The 21,635-nt window shown below is 34.9% G+C and overlaps 2 protein-coding genes across 11 annotated transcripts in view; one reads left to right on the plus strand and one right to left on the minus strand.

The window, feature by feature from the left end:
- LOC140742322 (NADP-dependent malic enzyme) overlaps positions 1–19,037 on the plus strand; it is a 41,686-nt gene extending 22,649 nt beyond the window's left edge. For all 4 annotated transcript variants that reach the window (XM_073073224.1, XM_073073222.1, XM_073073221.1 and 1 more), the window contains 10 exons: positions 7,370–7,528; positions 9,230–9,411; positions 12,101–12,261; positions 12,776–12,980; positions 13,353–13,479; positions 13,847–14,072; positions 14,636–14,778; positions 15,309–15,482; positions 15,829–15,952; positions 16,524–19,037. In XM_073073224.1, coding sequence (XP_072929325.1) covers positions 7,370–7,528; positions 9,230–9,411; positions 12,101–12,261; positions 12,776–12,980; positions 13,353–13,479; positions 13,847–14,072; positions 14,636–14,778; positions 15,309–15,482; positions 15,829–15,952; positions 16,524–16,672 — 1,650 coding nt within the window. In that variant the 3' untranslated portion in view covers positions 16,673–19,037. The remainder of the gene's footprint in view (positions 1–7,369; positions 7,529–9,229; positions 9,412–12,100; positions 12,262–12,775; positions 12,981–13,352; positions 13,480–13,846; positions 14,073–14,635; positions 14,779–15,308; positions 15,483–15,828; positions 15,953–16,523) is intronic.
- Positions 19,038–20,154: 1,117 nt separating this feature from the next.
- The window catches only part of LOC140742318 (serine/threonine-protein kinase Doa), a 66,427-nt gene continuing 64,946 nt past the window's right edge, over positions 20,155–21,635 (minus strand). The window contains exons 11-12 of one of the 7 annotated variants that reach the window (XM_073073206.1): positions 21,354–21,384; positions 20,155–20,500 (exon numbers count right to left, since the gene is read on the minus strand). In XM_073073206.1, coding sequence (XP_072929307.1) covers positions 20,494–20,500; positions 21,354–21,384 — 38 coding nt within the window. In that variant the 3' untranslated portion in view covers positions 20,155–20,493. Of the gene's footprint in view, positions 20,501–20,880; positions 21,385–21,635 lie in introns of those variants that run through there. The other 6 variants (XM_073073204.1, XM_073073207.1, XM_073073208.1 and 3 more) reach the window with 6 other exon arrangements.

Genomic DNA, 21,635 nt, shown 5'->3' on the forward strand with positions numbered 1-21,635 from the left:
TAAGAATTAGATATGTATACATATTAAATACATACGCTTGAAAAAACAATTATCTTCCATTAAATTTCGAATAGTTAATTATAGTTATTTTTTTGGGCATTGTTTCAATATTTTCAGTTGACTTTTATTGAACGTTAATCTTGTTCTTTGTATGTTAATTTTCATTTTATATTTTTGCCCATCAACATCGGCGTATGAAAAAAGAAGAAAACACTCTACTTATATTGACATAAGTATAAAAATAGTATCATGTCAGTGTTGCATAATGTTTTCGTACAGTTACGTGTAACACATTACACAGTTGACAGAGCAGTACGAGGAAACGAGACGACTTAAAAGTGGTCGATGATTCATTAGAACTGCCGTAACAATTGATGTTGTGACCATTCATAATTCCGCACAATCATCCTATCGGGTTTTCTCCAAACATCAGTTAATATCAAGATACCAGGAAAGAAAGGAAAATCAAGTGTATTAATTTAAACTGTTAACGTTTAGGTTTTTCCAAAATAGAACAAGGTCAAATAGAAGACAGGCATTTAATATCGAATTCAAACTCCTAAAACGAGACATTCGCACGTTCCTACTTCTTACCTATACCTATATGGTAGTATTAAACTTATATGTGTATATCATTATATCGGGGTTTCTCTAAACACCAGTGAATAAAATGATACCAGGAAAGAAATAGCAGATATCAAATTGTTTGCCTTAGGGATTTCAAAATGTTAGTGTTAAAAATTTTACTCAAATATAACGATTGTTTACTTAGGTATACAGGGTGAATTTTTCAAATAGGCCTTCAGGGCCAAATCCGAAACTATAAGGATTAGCGAAAAATGCTGAAAGGAGTTACGAGGCTGATCTTGATAAAAACTAAAACTCCATCATTACTTTTCTAAAATATCTTTTTCCCTAGCCGGAATCGAACGAGTTCATTTTCCACTATCTGATAGTGTAGCTTATAAGTTTTGGATTTGGCCCTGAAGGCCTATTTAGAAAATTCACCCTGTGTATAAAACTTTATATATATCCCCCTCCCTTACCACCAGGAGAATTCTGTCCAAATTTTAAGAGAATCGGTATTATGGTAGATGCCAATTTCAGTTCAAGACGTTACGCTCAATGTCAAGAAATAATGATCTTGACTTATTTTATGACGTAATGCATTTCGCTTCCGGTCAATGCCAAAGCAATTAGATTGCACGGTGAATGATCGTAGTACAATCTGGTGGTGTTAATCATTGCAATATTTGGATCTTTTTTAGTGAGTTTAGTAGATTTATTCTTATTATTATTTAAAGGCGGTAGAACCCTTTGTGGTTCGACTCCGGCGGCACCATCGCCACACCTATTGTTCCTCATAACCGCAGCGTTAAGCGCTGCTGTATTCTGGTTTGAAGAGATTGGTAAGGGAGACATAATTTACCGAGCCGTTCCAGCTTAGTCCTCAGGGGTAGCGGCGCATCTGTGGCCGACCTCATGCAGGAATATCTAATCCTATCTGGGTCGATTACAGATGTCCATGGGCGGCAGTAGCCAATTACCATCAGACGGGCTGCATGCTCGTCTGCTACTCCTATATTATAAAAAATATCTAGCACCATACTTAAAAATGTCTGTTTAATTTGAAATAACTTCTTCTATAGTATATAGTATAGTCTGTATAGTATATATAGTATAGTCGTTCAAGCAGTAATGTTTTTATTTTTATATGATTGGCCTTAACGCTTAAATAATCGTGTGCTATTGTGCAATGGTACATGTTATCGTTGAAAAAAACAATTTCAATGCTAATCCTCAATGGTCCTCAATTCCTCATATATGTTAGCATATGTACCTAGATAGGTTTAGGTTTAAAATTTTGAAATATCCTATAGATACACAATTTGTTTTCAAACAAACATCGCCATCTTAATAATTCAGAAGTTGAAGAGTCACTTTGTGAATTTTAAATGAGTTATCTATCCTCCTTAATGAAACACGTCTTTTAATTTTTAAAACAAGTTTTATCTAAACTATTTAAGGTACATAGTAGCAAGCGTTTGAGCTATAACGCATGCCAAATAATGAGACACACATATATGCATAAAGTCAAAAAACGTAACCTTCCCGAGTCGGGTAAAAATAAGTATGAAATTTCGCAGTCAAACTAACTGTCCTAACCAATGATAACTCTTATGACATTTTGAACAAGTTTTATCCTTCTAGAGGTATACATTTCTCTACTAACGCTTTAAGCGACTGTCGGCTAAATTCGGATGACGGCTCCGACAGCTAATGTCATTAGAGAAGATTGGAATGTATCCTATCTGTATTAGCAACCGATACAATTCGCCGGTTAAGCGATCTGTCGCTTAAGGCAAGGTGAAGTAATTAATTGCTGGAACAGAGCAGATAGATTATTGCTATCGAGTAGTATCAAGTGCTTTGATTACTTTTAATTTGCACACGACATTAATAGCGAGGCCAGCCTTTATTTCGAGGTATGATATCATGATAAATATAACATCAGTTACATTCATCATTAACTCCACACTTTAACTTATGTGTCTACTCGTATATCTATGTACCTATTCCAAAAGTATGAGATCTCTGTATGTAACGTAAATAAAAATAAAACTGCTAAAAATAGTAGCGATATCATGTAAAAACGTATGTAGTTAGATACCTGTAAAATTTTCGTTCTAACGTAAATTACTTTTTTTCAATATATCTTGTAGCGTAATGCATAAATTTGCAGAAATATCATAAATTTGCATTTAAAATACAGTCGTTGAATTTGTTCCCTAAAATAGTAATAAAATAGCTTTACTTTTTTGCACACTTTACATTATCTCCATCTGTAATAACATACATTAGGTATGTATCCATACATTCTGGGTCACGTTAACGTATCGATCGAAGGACAACCAACGATGCAATGCATCTTCATAAATTTATAATACTAACATAACTTTACAGAGCTGCTTTCAGTAACTCGCCGACCGGAAAACTGTAACGGCACATAAAACACCAAGTTACTCCTTTAAGGATCTTTTAACGCTATAAAGAGCGTTATAAAAACTTTTCCGTTATAAAGTGAAGTGAAGAGTAAGTTACGATCATTAAAAGTGACGACAAAAGACTTAAGACATTATCAGTGTTTTAATTTTCCGTCACTGAAGCATAATATTGTCAGGAATTGATAACCTTTTCTTTACGTTCGAGTATAGCGCGGGAGTTATACGGTAATAACTTTTACGTTTGAAATTGGTTTACGGTGTGTGATAAAACTGAAGTGTTTGGAGCACGATGGAGCGAGATTGGTGGCAACTGACGCCACGGCGGGAGATGTACTCCGTGCCGGATTGCTTGGCAGCGCCCGACTCGCGGGTTTGTTTATATTTTAAACTATTTTTAGATGTGCACGTTTGATTAATGTATAAATAGGTTGGTATTGTATTTAATGTTATTATTCTGTTGCGTCGTTTTTGTTGTTATGCAACGATGTGATTATGAAACTGATGAGATTTTAAAGATTTTCCTACATAAATAGGGTTATTGTTTCTTATATCATATCTACCATTTTCCTCATTTTTTGATTACCTACTTTGAGATGTTTATCATCACAATTATTTTTAAAACATGTCAAACAACAAAATCCTAATTAAGAAATCCAACAGTGGAAGAGCGAGGCGTTCCTATCACAAGTGTCTCTGACTACTTACCAGGAAGCCCCGACTACTAGTTTTAAGGATTTTTCTTAGATAAATGCATTTTTATTTTATTTTATTTATGTAAATCTATGAGCTATTACTGGCACTTATTGAAGGCATTTATTTCTTTAATGGGTTTGGATTATTTTCTTCATATAAAATTGTTTTTATATTATTTTATTATAAAGACACATTTCATAGCCAATTGCATAAAATGACATAATGAATAATTCAGTACGTATTTATATGTTATTATTATGTCCATTATAAAAGTATAGTCCGCGTAAAACTGCTAGTCCGCTCTGAATATAGAAATAAAACGCATCTCCATAGCAAATTGTATGACTACACCTGCTCCCAACAACTTCAGAGCGGGCTAGCTAGCAGTTTGGCGCGAACTATTAGTACCTATATGTATTATGGTACTGCCAGTATATCAGAAGTTCCGCATTCTATTTCCGTTAGTTCCGCTGCACGTCAGTTGCAACTGACAGCTTTTACTTCGAACTAGTTCGCTCCCGTGGGAGTTGGGTAGTTTTCAATAATTACCCGCTGTTACTGCACTGTATGGTAGGTAGGAAATTAGTATTTCAAACACTTACAAAATTTTGGATAATCATGATATAACACAATAACAAGATAGTAGTAAATCTTCTTTAATGAGAAATCTGATATTTAACAGCAGTAAATACATATTACAAATATTTGAGCTATGGACAAATGTATTATTATTCTAAATTAATGATAAAGTCCATCCGGAGATTGAAGCTGGGAACGTCCAATAGCTATAGTAATATTATTAATACAATAAATAAAATAGGTATAAGCTACCTTTACCGGTTCTCCTAACTAAAAAACAGCAGATTAAATAGACTCCTGCGCGGCAAACTTGAATATGTATTTCTAATTCATCAACAAGCATTTATACGACAAATTAAAAACAAAACCGGGCATTATCATAAAATAACTGGGCCGAAACTCAATATACTCGTACAATGGCCGAGGTGACGTGCTCGGTATACGAATGGCGTTGATTTGCATAACATTGCGTCACAGACGAGCCTCCATTACCTTGCCTTATATTTTATTAACGTTAAACTTTACAGACTGACTTACCTTCACTTACTCTTATATATAAAATTATCGTGTCACAATGTTAGTTACCGTACTCCTCCGAAATGGCTTTACTGATTTTAACAAAATTTTATATGCATATTCATTAGGTCTGAGAATCGGCTACTATCTATTTTTTATACGCCTGAGTGAAAAGAGTTGTTCACCCTTAACATTTTTTTTTATTTATATGGCAACACAACGTTTGCCGAGTCAGCTAGTATTTAATAAAGTTATGAGATTTTTAAGGTGAGTTAGGCAGTAATAGGAGTAGATATAGGTCAGTAGTATTCATTTAAGAATCCCACATAACCCCGTGTAGCTCCCACGGCACTGGATACTTTAAAGACTTTCCCCTCGTAAACCAAATTAAAAAAATACTTCACTAGTAAGAATTTTATCTTTTCACTATAATGTTAATCTACTTGTAGTCCGCTTTCCGAACCTGTAATTTCTTTTAAGGCCATGTGCGAAGTGTTCCAGAGTAATTTTACTACCTTAAATTTACAAAAACCGACAATATACATAGATATGGTGTGTAAAGTCTACTAAACCGTATTTGGAACCTTTTGATTCTGACAAGAGACCCGTAGGCTAACGAACGTTAAATGTTTGTTTACGAATCAGCGCAAATTTTAGGCTTAGGTAAATTCATTACAGCACCTAACTCATCCTAATTCTGCGTAAACATTTTCACAATTTTCCCGAACGTTGAAAGCTTAATAAATACGTTTTACGTAACGAACCGAACGAGGCGAGGATTAAACGGGAATCAGATTTAACTTTACGTTAAAGCCGAGCGCTTGAGGCAATTTGCTCGCTGCTTGCTTGCTGAGGCAAAGCCGAATTCGAGAGTGCTCGAGAGTAGTTACTACCTACTTTATATGCTAAACGGTTCCGAGTTGCCGTCAGAGAGTCTTATCGAAACTCAATTGAATTATCTTTAGATTCGTTTTATTATTTTTCTTATATGTTATGTTTATATTAGGTTAAGGTTATATGGTAATTCGACTCATATTTCCGTTTCGAAAAGCCATCTTTGCGTAAAGGACAGTCAAATATGTTGCAGTAATTTTGGATATTATCTGGTTTAATTATTCGGTATCATAGTGGGCTTAGAAAATAAAAGTTATTTTGAAGGTGGTATAACCTTTGTGGTTCAACTCCGGCGGCACCACCGCAACACCTATCTGTCCTATTTCTGATTAATAACCACAAATACGATATATTTTTATTTAACATGAATTGCACATTTTACGCTTATAAAATTGTAGGCCAATAGGAAATAAATTATGAGTGATTAATTATCAGTACAGCGTTTAATATTGATCGAGAGAATGACGTAAACCAAGTCCCTTACCATGCGTTCGAGTCGCTCTTGTCTCGTAAAACTAATTACTCACTTGTTAGCAATGAGGCGTAACATAGTTTTTATTTCGTGTGCATTTCGTTCCTCACGACACGATTCAGAATAATCAATATGTTTCTATACACCTGGACGATCGAATCCTATACCGGGAAAATTATTTTTGAAAGTTTTTACATGACTATGATTGCGTAATTACTTTTTAAGTATATAAAATAATTGAAATAAGTAAATTACTATTTTCGATCTTCGAAAGAGCAACGAATGGGTTGGTTACGATGTTCGAGTCCAGTTAACTCGAACATCGTAGCTGGGCCAACGATGTCTAATATCATCCGATCCAAATCGTGTCGTAGTCGTGATCGTAAGCATGAAAGATTCCCGCTTAGTAAAAGGTCGTTTGGGAGCGGCCGCCTTCGCCGTGTCACGCAGCTGACTGTCAGCTGTTTTTGCTTCCGGAAGACTTCGCTCTCATTCTCACTATGACGTCACGTTGCACGATTATAATGTACTAAACCTTAGTAACTAAAGAGCTAGGACCTAGATGTTAGATATGTCTGCTGTATTAATATCTATATTATTATTATTGTTTTAATTATAAAGTACTACTAATAACTATCACAAATTTTAATTGCATTCTACAAAAAAATAACTTTTTAAAACACCTTATTTCGAAGTACGTATCTTCAGGTTAAACGGGTTTTAGTTGTCCTTTGTCAGTTGTAAATTATCTTTGCCTTGTAACATAAAATAATAGTATGTATACGAGGCTATTGTAATAAATATAAGAAAGGAATTTAAGACAAAAATAAGTTATCGTTATACAGAATTTATCATCTTTCCTTTTAATTTGCCAATAAATTCATCATAATTACTTATGTTCCGATTCAGTACCAGTGCTTGAAATTAGAATGAACTTGGTTGACTACACAGCTCAAACGCGGGTAGGCAGAGATTATATACTTATTTGGAATATTGTGAATATTTTTATCTTTTACCTTTTTACAAATGAAGAGATTAGATTTATTCTTATGTTGCTATTTCTCTAAACTTTAATAATTTTGAAATATCTGAGAAGCGACGTGTTCGCAAATTTTATTTTAGTTGAATTTTAATTTCTCGATCTTTATACTTCGGTATTGGACCCAATACCTATTAAATGTTAATAATATTCCCATTTCTTTGTCCTCAGGGCATGGCTTTCTCAATCGAGGAGCGTCAGGCGTTGGGCATCCACGGCCTGCTGCCCGCCAGGGTCAAGAGCCAGGAGGAGCAGGTCCAGCTGTGCAAGCTCTCCATCGACCGCTACGAGAACCCTCTCAACAAATACATCTATCTGATGGGACTGCTCGTGAGTACAACTCATTGATATGCTATCATCATTGTTAACTGTAATATTACTGTTCCGTAAGTACAATTAAAATGCTAACGTACGTCAACTTCAATTGTTCCCGTAGTTTCAACAGCATGAAGTACCTATTATAAACACAATTTATTTTATTAAGAAATAATAGTTAAATATTTATCATTCATTTAATATTTTTCTAGTTAACATGAGTTACATTTAGTTTAAAATATCTATGTTAAACAGAACTTATTAATATTTCTACTTTTATTTGTCTTAGCTTGTTGTGCGCGTTGGCTTTGCTATTAGCAATTCAAGCAACTATTTTGAATAAATAAATATTGGTAGACATTGTTGTCCTGTTATAATTATGTTATTCAAATAGACACATTTTATTGTCCCTATTACTTATACTATACTTAATAACAAGGAAGGAAAATTGCCCACAGTCCAATTAATATTAACATCTTAAATGTTAACTTAATGCGTTTCATAAATCACTGAATCACACTGGATATGGACCGATCATTTTTTTGCCAAATTTTAATTAATTACCACTTAGTATTAAACATCATGAGTCGAGATTATTTTTAACTATTGAGGAGCTCAAAATTAGAATCTTGCCTGTCATGCCGGATGATATCAACATAATATTATTATAACCTCCTAATTATACCTACCTTCGTGATATAATCACTTATTTGGTATCTTATTGATAATATCTACTTAAATTAAAATACTTTTTTGATTTATTTTGTTTATGATTATGACAATTTTTATTACGAATAAATATTATTTTTTATTTCTGTAATTCAAAATGAGCATAGCTTTTATATTGTAGTGTAATTTCAATATAAACATACATATCACAGATCCGTATATTCTCTACTTTTGTAGGTATTGTACCTAATAATAGAACCCACCTACCACACCTATATTCATTTTAAATCAGAGTATGTAGTTATGTCATGATCAACAATCTGTTATTGCATTTCTCGTATCATAAGTACAATAAATATTGCACATTATTTATTTTTAAATATTAAAGATAAGGTCGCGTATACATTTTTATTACTACTGTTATCAATCATGCGAGTATGAGTAATCGTAAAACATTGTCGGGTTTCGTTGTTTGTCAATATAATAATTTAATTGTCATACAATAATATGTAACGAGTCGGTATGATTATGTAAATTTATAATGAATTGTACAAGACTATTTATGTTACAAGATATGCAAATAATAATGTATCTAAGCGTTATTAACATATAAATAATAACATATTAATAATCATATTTTTAATTTTATAATATCTAGTCATATAGGGTAATATAGTAGCAGTCCAACTACAGTGAAATAACTATTACTTTTATATAACGAATTGGCGTTGGCGTGCTCACCCATGAACTTGTAATTAAATGTTACCTAAGAATATGAAATAACCTATATTTCTTTGTACAATCTACTCTACAGCGAGCTTCACTATTCATAACATTTTTTTTTCATAATAATTTGCCTCAACATTTTACATAACTAGGTAATCATTAAGAAAGTAATATAGACAGACACTTTTATACAATACCTAAGTTTTGGTGTCACGAATAAGTATAAATCAAGAAAAAGTGCAATTATTTCGACATCATATACCAACAATACCCACAGTTTTGCCATATGTCATAATACATGAAATTATCTCTATATGCCAGGACCGAAACGAGCATCTGTTCTACCGTTTCATCGGTGAGAACGTGGCCGAGATGATGCCGATTGTGTACACGCCGACCGTGGGGCTGGCGTGCCAGAAGTACGGGCTGGTGTACCGCCGCCCGCGCGGTCTCTTCATCACCATCCATGACAAGGGACACGTGTATGACATCCTGAAGAACTGGTGAGTAGCTTAAGATATGCTTTGAGGTTCTTTGATTACTGTAAAACAATTTGAAGATAGTAGAATACTATGTTGTATGGTTAGATTCTAATGGCACCCCTGCAAAACCTACTCGTATTTCGGTTCTACAAAAGGAGTGTGAAACTATTTAGTATCATACATTGAAGGGTGAGCGAAAGACACTTACACGAGTCTTTCTCACTTAGTTTTCTGGGCTAGTAACATATATATAGTCAACGATAAGTAGGATTCTTATTTGTTGTCAACTACATAAGACAATAGGCGGAAGAGATAACTTGCCATTACGTGTACCTACCTACTACGTATTCGATTTAACTTCTATTTCATAATAAGATCAGATCAATAAATATAATCTTCGTACCAATATCTACTCTTTATCTATAACAATGTAATATAATGAACAATAAAGATAAGAAATGTATACAAAAATCCATCTTATCGCTACGAAACGATTCCTTCGAGACAGCGATAAAATACAAAGATGGAAATCCCATAAAAATAAAATCGTGTACACATTAAACAATATTTTACTTTTTCTGTCAAAACGTGAAAAATAAAGTAAAATAACGTGGAATATAAAACAAAATGTAAGAGACAGCTTTGTAATGTTAACTATGGCAACTAAGAACATAGAGAGGTGTAATTATTTCAAAATTGATCGTTAGGCGTTCCTTCCACCCTTACATTTTATTATAGAGGCACTTATTTTTGCTCTCTTTTTAGTACTTTACTTTCCATCGAGAATAATTAGTAATTCTAGGTAGACCTGACTTTTTTATGCAGCATAATGATAACCAGCGACTTTGTAGAGCTTACTACCTAACAGCGGTGAAGTGTTACATTGTTCAGCGAAGAAAACATTTTACAAGATATTTCAACTTAATAAATGTAGACTTCGAACTTCGAATCATGAAACTGAGATATAGACTAGAGTTAGGACTACCTAATGATTTATTTACGGTCTGTGATATAAAAACGTCAGCTACACCCTACAGTGAGTACTTAAGTCTGTTACTTCAATTACATAATATAATGTATCTTGGCGGAGATTTTATTAAGCAGATTTTGGTTTTATAACTCAACTTTTATAAGCTTTTTATGCTCCTAAAACGTTTAAACACTAACAATATCTTGTCAATTATTGTTCGTTTGAAGATATACTAAAGTACCTAATACTGAATATGAAAATTATTAGTAACGTTTCATTCATCTAAAATAGTCAAGTCATTGAGTGACGTAGTCTCAACATACTATGAGTCTCCAGATGTTTTCCTTTCAACATTTTGTAATGACTCAATCTTTGCATTTAAAACTGACTAGCAAATTTCCTGATGAAAATGACCTTCATGTTATAATACCATACGTCGTCACGCGGATAAAATATTTAAAGAAAATATGTATGTACCTATGAGTTTTATTCGTTTTAGGATTTTTAAAAGATAATCGGGTTTTAATTTGTACGTACCTATAATTATTTCGAAAAATAATAAGAAAAAAAAGAAGTTTGCGATCTAGTTTGTTTATATACACATGCATGCAACTTATAAATTGATTTTTAAAACATATTCGGGTTTTAATATGTACGTATCTATTGCGAAAATAATAAGAAAAAATAAGTTTGTGATCTATTTTTGTTTCTAATATTGTAAGCAAATAGTAGTACCAGAATGTTTATATTTAAATACTTATGCAATTTATAAGTCACTTTACAATATTATAAATACTCATAGCTTACATCATTTGTGATGCAGTATTACTCGTATATCTATAACAACCACTGACTGACACATGATATTTTTCTATATCAACGCACTTGATGACCATATCGTGATTGCAACGATAATAATGTTACGTAAATGGGTATTCCACTTTACTTATCCAGATTATCAATATAAATCGTATTTGTAGTTAAATTTAAATAGTTTCTAGCTACTCGTAAGTACTTATCTTTTTTACAAGTGATGTTAGTAGCTGATATGTAGCTTAAGGATAGGCTCCACAGAATACCAGCGTTACAGGAGAACACGGTTACCTGAAACATTAAACATTTTGGTTTAAAATAGTTATTAAATTGTTTTGTTATTTTTTATACTTTGTGTTTTATTATTGTATTGTTATTTATTTTAATTTAAGTATCATTTACTCTTATAAGATAAATAACCGAATCATTACAAATTTATATAATAACAGAATAATAAAGTAGGTGTAAATTAATTTCATCTAATTTTAGTCGTCACAACTCAAACTTCCGTAGTCGTGAATGAAATGAGCTTGTAGTAGGTACTAAGAACATATATAGTGGCATTATTATAGTATTATCGTATATATTGATATTTTATATTTATTCATTGAGTATTAGAACGCTTAGGATTTTCAAAAATATTATAAAATAATATGATATTCATACACACAATAATTAATTCTTACCATAATAAAATGTAACCATTAATTTATCGCGCTATTTATAAAAAGACGGGATTTGCAAAAATCTGACGTACCTAACTCAAAGCAAGACTGACTATTGTAAAAATACAAAAATAGAAAAAAAGGTGACATAAATTATTATCAATAAGCAGCAAATATGTGATATGTACCTACTTTGATTGTAACATGAGTATATTTGTATTGTATATATTGAACTTGTTGCAATCAACCATTATCTGCCCAGGCCGGAGACGGACGTGCGCGCGATTGTGGTGACCGACGGCGAGCGTATCCTGGGTCTCGGGGATCTGGGTGCTTGCGGTATGGGCATCCCCGTGGGCAAGCTGGCCCTCTACACCGCACTCGCCGGCATCAAGCCGCACCAGTGTCTGCCCATCACACTGGGTAATGTATAACTATTGAATATTTCATACCTGACCCATCGGTTCTAATCGATCGTCGTATGTTGATTGGTGGTGCGTGATTTTAGTGTCATCTTACTTTAAATGTAATTGACTACGAGTATGCCATTTTCTCTAAGAAAAAAGTTTAAATAACTTATCTATTACTATTACCTACAAAGATAAACTCTATCATTAATTAGCACTTAAGAGAGCACTATTGGACACACTTCCCTTTCTCCTCTTTCTCAAGTTATTTAATATTTTGCCTACAGAAGTTCAACATTTTCCAATTTTTGCCAACTTCAAGTTACCTTCGATATTTGGCAAATATTTGACAGATTGATTATTAATAACATCCGTTAGTCGCGTCGTATGATAACTCTATGAGATGGAATGGATTCTATTTGAAGCCGTGAAACACGACTTAAAAGCATAACTGAATGAGACAATTTAATAATTCATCAGTATTTTTAAATGCTACGCTGAATGATCTTAACAATTTATATTTTTCACAGACGTCGGTACCAACACCCAGACGATGCTCGAGGACCCGCTGTACATCGGTCTGCGGCAGAAGCGCGTCCGCGGCGCCGAGTACGACGAGTTCGTCGACGAGTTCATGTGCGCGGTCGTGCGCCGCTTCGGACAGAACTGCCTCATACAGTTCGAGGACTTTGGCAACGCGAACGCCTTCCGTCTGCTCGAGAAGTACCGTGGCAGGTCAGTTGAGGATCTTACTCATTCTTAAATTATTTTCGAAATAGATTCATCCTAACTTTTAAGGATGAAATGCAGCGATGTAACGCCTGATATTTATGAAGATGATTACCTCTTCCCTTTACTAAAAGTAGGTATACGATCGGTTCTGTGCTTTATTAGTTTTTTTATCTTCTATTAAAATGTTTGTTTCTTATATTTTAATCTCCATTTTATTATTCCTGTTATAAACGTCAAGATTACGTAAAGTAGTTTGTCCATATCCAAGTTTATAACGTTGTATTAAAAAATATCTAATGAAATCATCACTTATCGCTTGTGAAACATTTGACCGTTTCGACTTAAAAACCAAGACCAATATCTTTTTTATTTCAGGTACTGCACATTTAACGATGACATTCAAGGAACAGCATCAGTTGCCGTGGCTGGCTTGCTTGCAAGTCTTCGCATTACCGGCAAGAAACTCTCCGAGAACGTCATCGTGTTCCAGGGAGCTGGTGAGGTAAGATATGTTTATAAATAAGATGGATTTATTATTAGCATCTTTTGTCATTTTTATAGAGCCATAAGAAGCCCATCTAAGTCGAAGAGTATTATGGGAGAGGCGCCTATGCTCAATAGTTGATACTAAACAGATGTTCTTAAGTAGGTAATCAAATAATTGTTTTCACGACACTAGTTATTCATTACTACACATATATGTGTTTTACCGGCCGATTGTGGTCCACGAAGTTATCTATTTACCTGCTACTGCCAAAGAATACGACGGAATAATACGAACGGTCTGTGTTTTTATCCAAAAATGTTATTAGATCTAGGTAAGGCAACAAAAACTTTAACATTATATTAAACTTTTTTTAACTCTCTAGGCCTCACTGGGTATCGCACAGCTGTGCGTGATGGCCATGAAGGCGGAAGGCACGTCGGACGCGGACGCGCGCTCTCGCATCTGGATGGTGGACTCCAAGGGGCTCATCGTGAAGAACCGCCCCGAGGGAGGCCTCAACGAGCACAAGGAGAAATTTGCGAAGGATTGCCCACCCATCCGCACCCTCACTGAAGTTGTCAGGACTGCTAAGCCTTCTGTGCTTATTGGTAAATAGTTTAAGTGTTTACTGAGACATCAAACAAATTTAGTTTAACATATTATATAACGTCAATGAATATCAACAACGTTTAATAGTTTTGCAGTTTGTTAGTTAATCTAATTATTATGCGAGAAGATTAGATGATAATGGCATTATACTGATAATTTCTATTAAGTTAACAGTAAGAGTGATAAGTTATAAATAGATAACTAACTTCTCCTACCTTATAGGTATGTTTATGGGGTTTGGTAGCATCTTATTATACCCTATTATTACCCATACCCTATTGCTCTTAAGACATTCCAATAAAAAACTTAATCCTCAGACATAATTAAGTTAGTTGGTGCTCCTGTTATAGTGGGATGTCAAATACTCAACGTATAGGACATAGGTGAATAACTGGTGTCATCAACCCATTACTGGCCAAGAGCGAATTGGCAGACTTTATATCCCGTTGACAACTTCTTTGAGAACTTTCTTTAATGCGTACAGGTTTCTTTGCAATGTATTGCTCTACCACATATGCTAGTGATAATAAATTTCTAACCCTTGAAATCTGCCATTTCCCAGGTGCGGCGGCGATCGGTGGTGCGTTCACATCCGAGATCCTGCAAATGATGGGCGAGTTCAACGCGCGGCCCGTCATCTTCGCGCTCTCCAACCCCACCAGCAAGGCCGAGTGCACCGCCGAGGAGGCCTACTCCAACACTGACGTATGTTATGACATATGATTATCCTATGTGCTTTGATTTCAAGCTCTCTTGACCCCCCCCCAAGCGCCCCCCCCCCTCTTAGCATATCTTTCCAGAAAAATTGTGCGAAGTAGCTAAGCCGTTTACGAGTTACGAGTTAATTGAAAGATATTTCGTTGAATGAAAATTAAACAATCTAATTGATGGATTTCCCTTTGAAGGTGCCCTTGTACTTTCTTCGTATTCAGTTTACACAGCGTACAATTACGCTATGTTTTAATAAATACCTAATTATAGAATATCAAACTATTTCGATGTGTTTAAAGCAAAATTGGATAGATAGACTATAATTAATGGACGTTTAAGAAGTTTGCAAGATTAAATTCGAAAAGTAGAAATATTATTTCCCATGATCTACTCTCCTATAAGTACCGTCATCTTCAACAATTCTCCATTAAGGAAGGAAATTTTGTTTACCTGTTTACTATTTATTATTTTTGTTAGTTATGTTTGTTTATAGTTATGATTCACAAGGATGTTTTGTTTGTCAGGAAAGAGCTGTATTCGCGTCAGGATCTCCGTTCCCGGATTACCGCACGAAGGACGGCAGGATCCTGAAGCCGGGACAGGGGAATAACGCTTACATCTTCCCTGGTCTCGCTCTGGGCATCATTTGCGCCGGTATCATCGATATCACTGAAGACTTCATGCTGTTGGCTGCTGAGGTTCGTATGCTTTTTAAATACAATGCCCTTAGATTGAAATGAATTTAATTTAATTTGAATTGAATTTATTCCGTCTAGCAGAAGAAAACAATCCTTATGCGATGATTTTATGCCATACTCAGACCTACTGTAAATGTAAAATAGGTATATTGGATTCAAAATTAGGTATACAATAGGTAGATAATATCTTTCATTTCAATTCAAATTCAATCAACAAAGTACATTTGTGGAGTATACACAACTTAAGCTAACTTAATTTTATTGCTCGACTACTTTGATAAATTTTATTATTGTATGAAGTTTTTTTGAATGTATTACTAATTTTTGTATTTTTTGTTATTATCAGGCTCTGGCGGAGATCGTGTCACAGGAAAATTTGGACCATGGCAGTTTGTACCCACCTCTTGAGGACATCCAGTACTGTTCGGTTAAGATTGCGAAGAAGGTCGTCGAGCATGCGTACAAGACAGGTATTTATCAGTTATATTCACAGTTTGACGACTCTTATTGTTTAATAAATTATTGAAATAAATGTAGGTACTTTATACTTATTTACCTATACCTACATACAATATTAAATGTAAATATTTGAATACTGGTTGTATCTAGTCTCTACAAGGTACGAGTACTTAAATGTTGCAATTTTGTACAAATCATATGTACCAGGAATTTATTGAGGTCATCACCTTAGAACACTTGGGTAAATGTGATTCGTTTTTAATAAATGCCATTCTATTATCCAAGCAACACATTATTTGTCATAAGTGGTACTGTAATTGCTAATTATTGACCATGAAACGTATTACCATTTACTATTCGCGTATAGCTGACACTCAACCGAGTTTAATTTAGTTTTTTTTTTTGCGTTCGGATTTTTGTTTGAATGTGTGATTTGTGTGTGTTGAAAACGTCACAGAAGGTAGAAATGAATCTAGTTTAGGGTTTGTGGGTGAAAAAAGCGCTATTTATTTATCTATGACTGGTTATTATCTACTTATTCATAATCTAGACTTGTTTGATATGATGAATCCTTCTTTCCAGGCAAGGCGTCGGTCCAGCCGCAGCCGCTGGACACGGAGGCGTTCATCCGCGCGCAGATGTACGACGTGTGCTACGGCGCCGCGCTGCCGCCGCGCTACGCCTGGCCGCGCGCCGCGCCGCCCGCCGGCCCGCGCGTCGACGTCATGTAGCCGACACGACGCGCTAGGACTCCGTGGATAACGTAACGCTCGTCCAGTATCCTTAGTATGAGGTTTACGTTTGACACCGTTTAGGCTTCGATCAACAATACCAACAATGGGCATGATGAGAAATTTTGAACTCCCCTTCTGTAATGTAGGTACATGTCTGCTAATTCCAAAAATCGTATTATTTCGGAAATAAATTCAGTATTAACGGAAATATTACCATTTTTAAAACAAATTTTGAATTAAGCGCGAAAACGCTCACGGGTGTCATGGCGTCCGCGAGTGACATCACGCTTCAATATCCCATAGAAAAGTTCAAGCAATACGGTGACACTCCAAAATATGATTTTCGCCCCAATTAGCGTTTTAGACAAAATGGCCGACTGCATTATTTTATACTTTGATTTTATTGAAAATATAATGAATCTTAAAGTTTTTATTAAAACTGGGCTATTTTTAGAAATGCTTTCAACATATTGTTTTTAAGTAAATCATTTATTCTTCGATTTTTTAATACTGTCATCATGCCCATTGGTATTGTTGATCGAAGCGTTTAGGTTTTCGCTCGTATAGCGCACCCGTGGATGATTACGGAACTAATATTACGCAGTATGAGTTTCGAAAATGGAACAAATAACGCTGTCACTGCGTAAATACATTTGTAAATGCATTGTATTATAATATTAAATGACGTTACAGTAGAATGTTGCCTTTTTTGTAACTCATACTGTGATATTTTAGTTCCGATAACATCGACGGAGGCGCTGAGCGAAAATGTAAACGATTTTTAAGCAAACGTAAAAACTCATACTAAGGGCACGGATGTACACTGCGCCTGCTGAGTCGTGGTCGGAATGTAACCGCCCTAATCCGCTATTTGATTTGTAAATTGTTAGTTTTCACGAAAATTAGGTCTGCCCAAACTCAGCAGGAATGCACAAAAGTGTAAACTGACCGACTATGACTTTGCGGATTAGCATTCTTTTTCGAATAAATATACCGTTAAATATGATATACTCGATAAATTATGTAATCGTGAAGACCGCAAACAATATACCTATCCCCCAAATTGCCTCAAAATCGTAGTCGATCAGTTCGTCCACTTTTTCCTTAATTTCCCACTTGCATTGCTTACATTCTGTGACAAAAAGGTGTTAAAGTGATTCAAAATTTTCAACTGAGCACAAAAGTGCACGAAATGATGTGTCCATTTATTTAAATTGTACTGTATTGTATGGCATAGAAATAAGTCGTTCATAATGGAAGCTTGCTTTTAGGACTTAATTTTAATAACATCGTATACACTTTTATAACCCTGCATGTAGGTGTATTTATGAGAAATAGAAACATAAAATATGGTTATTGCCCCTCGTAACCGAGGATGCATTGCACTAATGGTCTCAGTGACTGTGGTATAGGTGAGGCAAGGATAGACCCTTTGCTAATGATCGTCTAATGTCATACAGACAAGATTTATTTAGAACGAAGTAAAATATAAAAGAAAAATGAGAAAAACTATGGTCATTTAAATTGTTCAGTGGAATACCACGGTCGTTAAGATTGTTAAGTGGAATGCGGTAATAATCTAAGCTTATGTGATCACAAATGAATGTAATTTCTAATCAATGAGTAATCTCGTTAGATTTAATGTGTACTTAATTATACATATACTTGTCCATTTCGAGTCTTAGCGTTGTATTCGTGGATATTTAAAGTAAGGGCTATCGTTAAGTTGACTTGAGACCGAGGGACCGTTTACTGTTAAGTGACACTGGTACTGACTTTCCTATTTATTGAGGCTTGAGATGTGTTTTAATTGGACATTTTTTAACATAATAATATGTATCGCTTGCATTTGACATCTTAATATATGTAGTTGATTCCAGTTAAAAATCTATTCGTAAAAATAATTTCGTTTGTACTGAAAGTATTGTTCAAGTTGTTTTATCTTACCACGCAGTTATATACATACACATGTATGTTACACATTCCAAAAAATGAACAGAATAATATATACGTCTTAACCTAGTTTTATGTAAAATACCATCAAGAGTTCGATGTATTCTCTTAAAACGTGATATAAAACGTAGGTTTTAGTATATTTTCGCATTAAATGTATTCAAATATTATTATTATGGACCCAATTGTGATATGTCGGAATAATTCTAAATTATTTAACATCTTTAAGTGGCTGTTAAGTATGTACTTTTGTTACAATTTTGTTTTTACAATTCCTTATTTTTGTTTGTTTTTTATTTGAAGTCTATATTTTGTTAATGTTTTTTGTTTGACTAAATTTGCAGTTTTCTAATTTTCTTAATATTGATAAGTATGCAATATTTATGGAATTCAATAAATGTCTGAATGTGAGTCATCATTGTTTTTATTTATTCCAACTTTTTTTAATCAATATAACAAAAATCCAAAATGGTTTTAAATAAAAATTATGATATACAAAAATGAATTTGCAGTCCAGTGTCGCCATCTATTCCAACATCCATTTAAATGCTAACAACGCCATCTATTAATGGGTCACTGACATCGTAGTGTGACAATTTACTAGCCAACTTCGTGTGCTTTTCAATACGATATTACACAAGCTCAGGTACAAGGGTAACATAACTATAGACGAGGTCATTCTTCCAAAGATTCATATTAATATGCATCTCTCTCGCTCGTCCTAAGTGTGAGTGAGACGCCAATACAGAACTCAGTTGCTTCTATAGATATTTTGTATCTCACTCACACTCTAGCGTCTGAGTGAGACAAAATATTACGCAAATATGGAACGAAGTGCTATCTATTGACGAACGGAAGTAGTTTCAATATAATACGTTTCCTTTGGCAGAAAATTGAATTAGTACGCAGATAGCGCCATCTATTAGCGGGTCGCTGAAATAGTAGTGTGACAATTTACTTACTAGCCAACTTCATGCATTTCAATACGATATTACACAAGTTCAGGTACCAGGGTAACATAACTGTAGAGGAGGTTATTTTTCCAAAGAGATTCACATTATTATCTATTTCTCTCACACTAAACGTGTGCACTAAAGTGGGAGTGAGACGCAAATACAGATCACAGTTCCTTCTATTGATATTTTGTGTCTCACTCAGACGCTAACGTGTGTTAAAAATATTACGCAAATATAGAAAGAACTGCCATCTATTGATAAACGGAAGTAGTCTCAAAATATATACGTTTCCTCTGGCGGGAAATTCCATTAGATTTTTTTTCTGTAAACTACCATAAAAATGCATTTTTATACTCATTTAATTTATATGCCAGTTTATGAGGGTTACCAAGAATAAGCAGAAAATCTCTAGACTCCTTAAAATAAAAGGCAGTATTCAGACTGACAGTCTTTATTTCGAGTAGTAATTATTTATAAATACAAATTGAGAAGTACCGATTCACAACAAAATATTACCTAGATTACAATGTTCGACAAAATAATTATATCACTTATCACTTCACACACGTCGCGGCTCGTCGGAGCGGGCCCGGCCCTCAGCCGGGTCCGGCCGCGACGGGAGAGGCGCGCGGAGCAGGTCCGGGCGGGCACGGCTGGCCCTCGGGCAGGGCCGGCCCTCAGCCGGGTCCGGACGCGACAGGAGAGGCGCGCGGGCCAGGTCCGGCCCGAGGGCCAAGGCAGGACCGGCCCTCACTCGGGCCCGGGCGCGGCTGGCCCTCAGGCATGTCCGGCCCTCACCGAGGCCCGGCCGCGGCGGGAGAGGCGCGCGGGGCGGGGCACGGGCCTCACCTGCTGAGCGAGTGCGACCGCTCGCGGGACCCCGAACTCTCACCATTGCACCGGGCGCGGTCATTGCCTGCAATGCACGAAACAAATGAACTACGATGTTTTGAGTATTTAAAAATAGAACCGGTATAGTTTAACCGAGGTGGTACACGGCCGTATCTATTTGTAGAGTGAAGCAGTTCTTGCGTTGCAGTGGAAGGGTGCGAATGCCAGCTGACATTTTTACATAGGAGGCGGCTCAGTAGTCTTCAGGACTGACAATATGTTTCAGATAGAATTCCTGCTCTGTATGGAGTTTGTTACAGATGTCCATGTAAAGCAATGACCACCTACTTACTTTAAGTCTCATATAAAAGATGCCTATGTTTATCACATGATGAAATAAATTAATATAGTAGTATTTGAGTATATAATAATACACAATGTTACCTACAATTAATGGATTTGAAAGGATACAATTTTAATAACCACAATACGCTAAAGTCATTAAATGTGAATAGTTAAGATTATTACTTAATACATTTCTACGATAGAAGCAGGCAACATAATAGAGAACAAAGAAAATAATAGTTTCAAAATAATAAGCAAAAACTAATAGAAATTCAGCTGATTAAGTGGTCTTTGACAAATGAAAATTGCAAAAGAACCCCCTATATGTTGACACTCAAATAACATTAAAAAAATATACACATAATGTTAAAAACAACTGTGCTCAAAAATACTAAAGCCGAAATCAACATAAAAAAACGGTTAATGGACAAATCATAGAATCGAAAGCGCAACAATTATTGCACACTGACAACACAATTGAAATTATAACATCGTATATCATGTCATATACTATGTGTTCATAAACTTTACAAGAGAAATTAAACAAAACAAAGCAGTCATGAAGCGTCTAAACAACGACAAAAAGGCCTGACCTAAGAAACGACGGCCTTGTGAACTGGTGTCCTATAACAAAGAATTAGTATATCACATCACTGTAGCAACACACTGCTCAGGTATACAAATGGGTTGCTTAGCCCTTTTCCTGATACACGTATTTACAATGTAAGGATTGCAGGTTTAACCAAATGCAACTAGAAAACAATATGGAAAGTTGATATTAGAATATTTTGTGCCTTTATATTTCCAGTACTATTTTTATTCCGTCTGTTAGTGTTACGCTTAAATAAAAGACGGGTATTTATCATAAAAATTAC

This window comes from Epargyreus clarus, unplaced genomic scaffold (genome assembly GCF_041222505.1).
Source record: "Epargyreus clarus isolate Ecla_fem2 unplaced genomic scaffold, WU_Ecla_fem_2.2 ptg000005l, whole genome shotgun sequence".
NCBI lineage: Eukaryota > Metazoa > Arthropoda > Insecta > Lepidoptera > Hesperiidae > Epargyreus > Epargyreus clarus.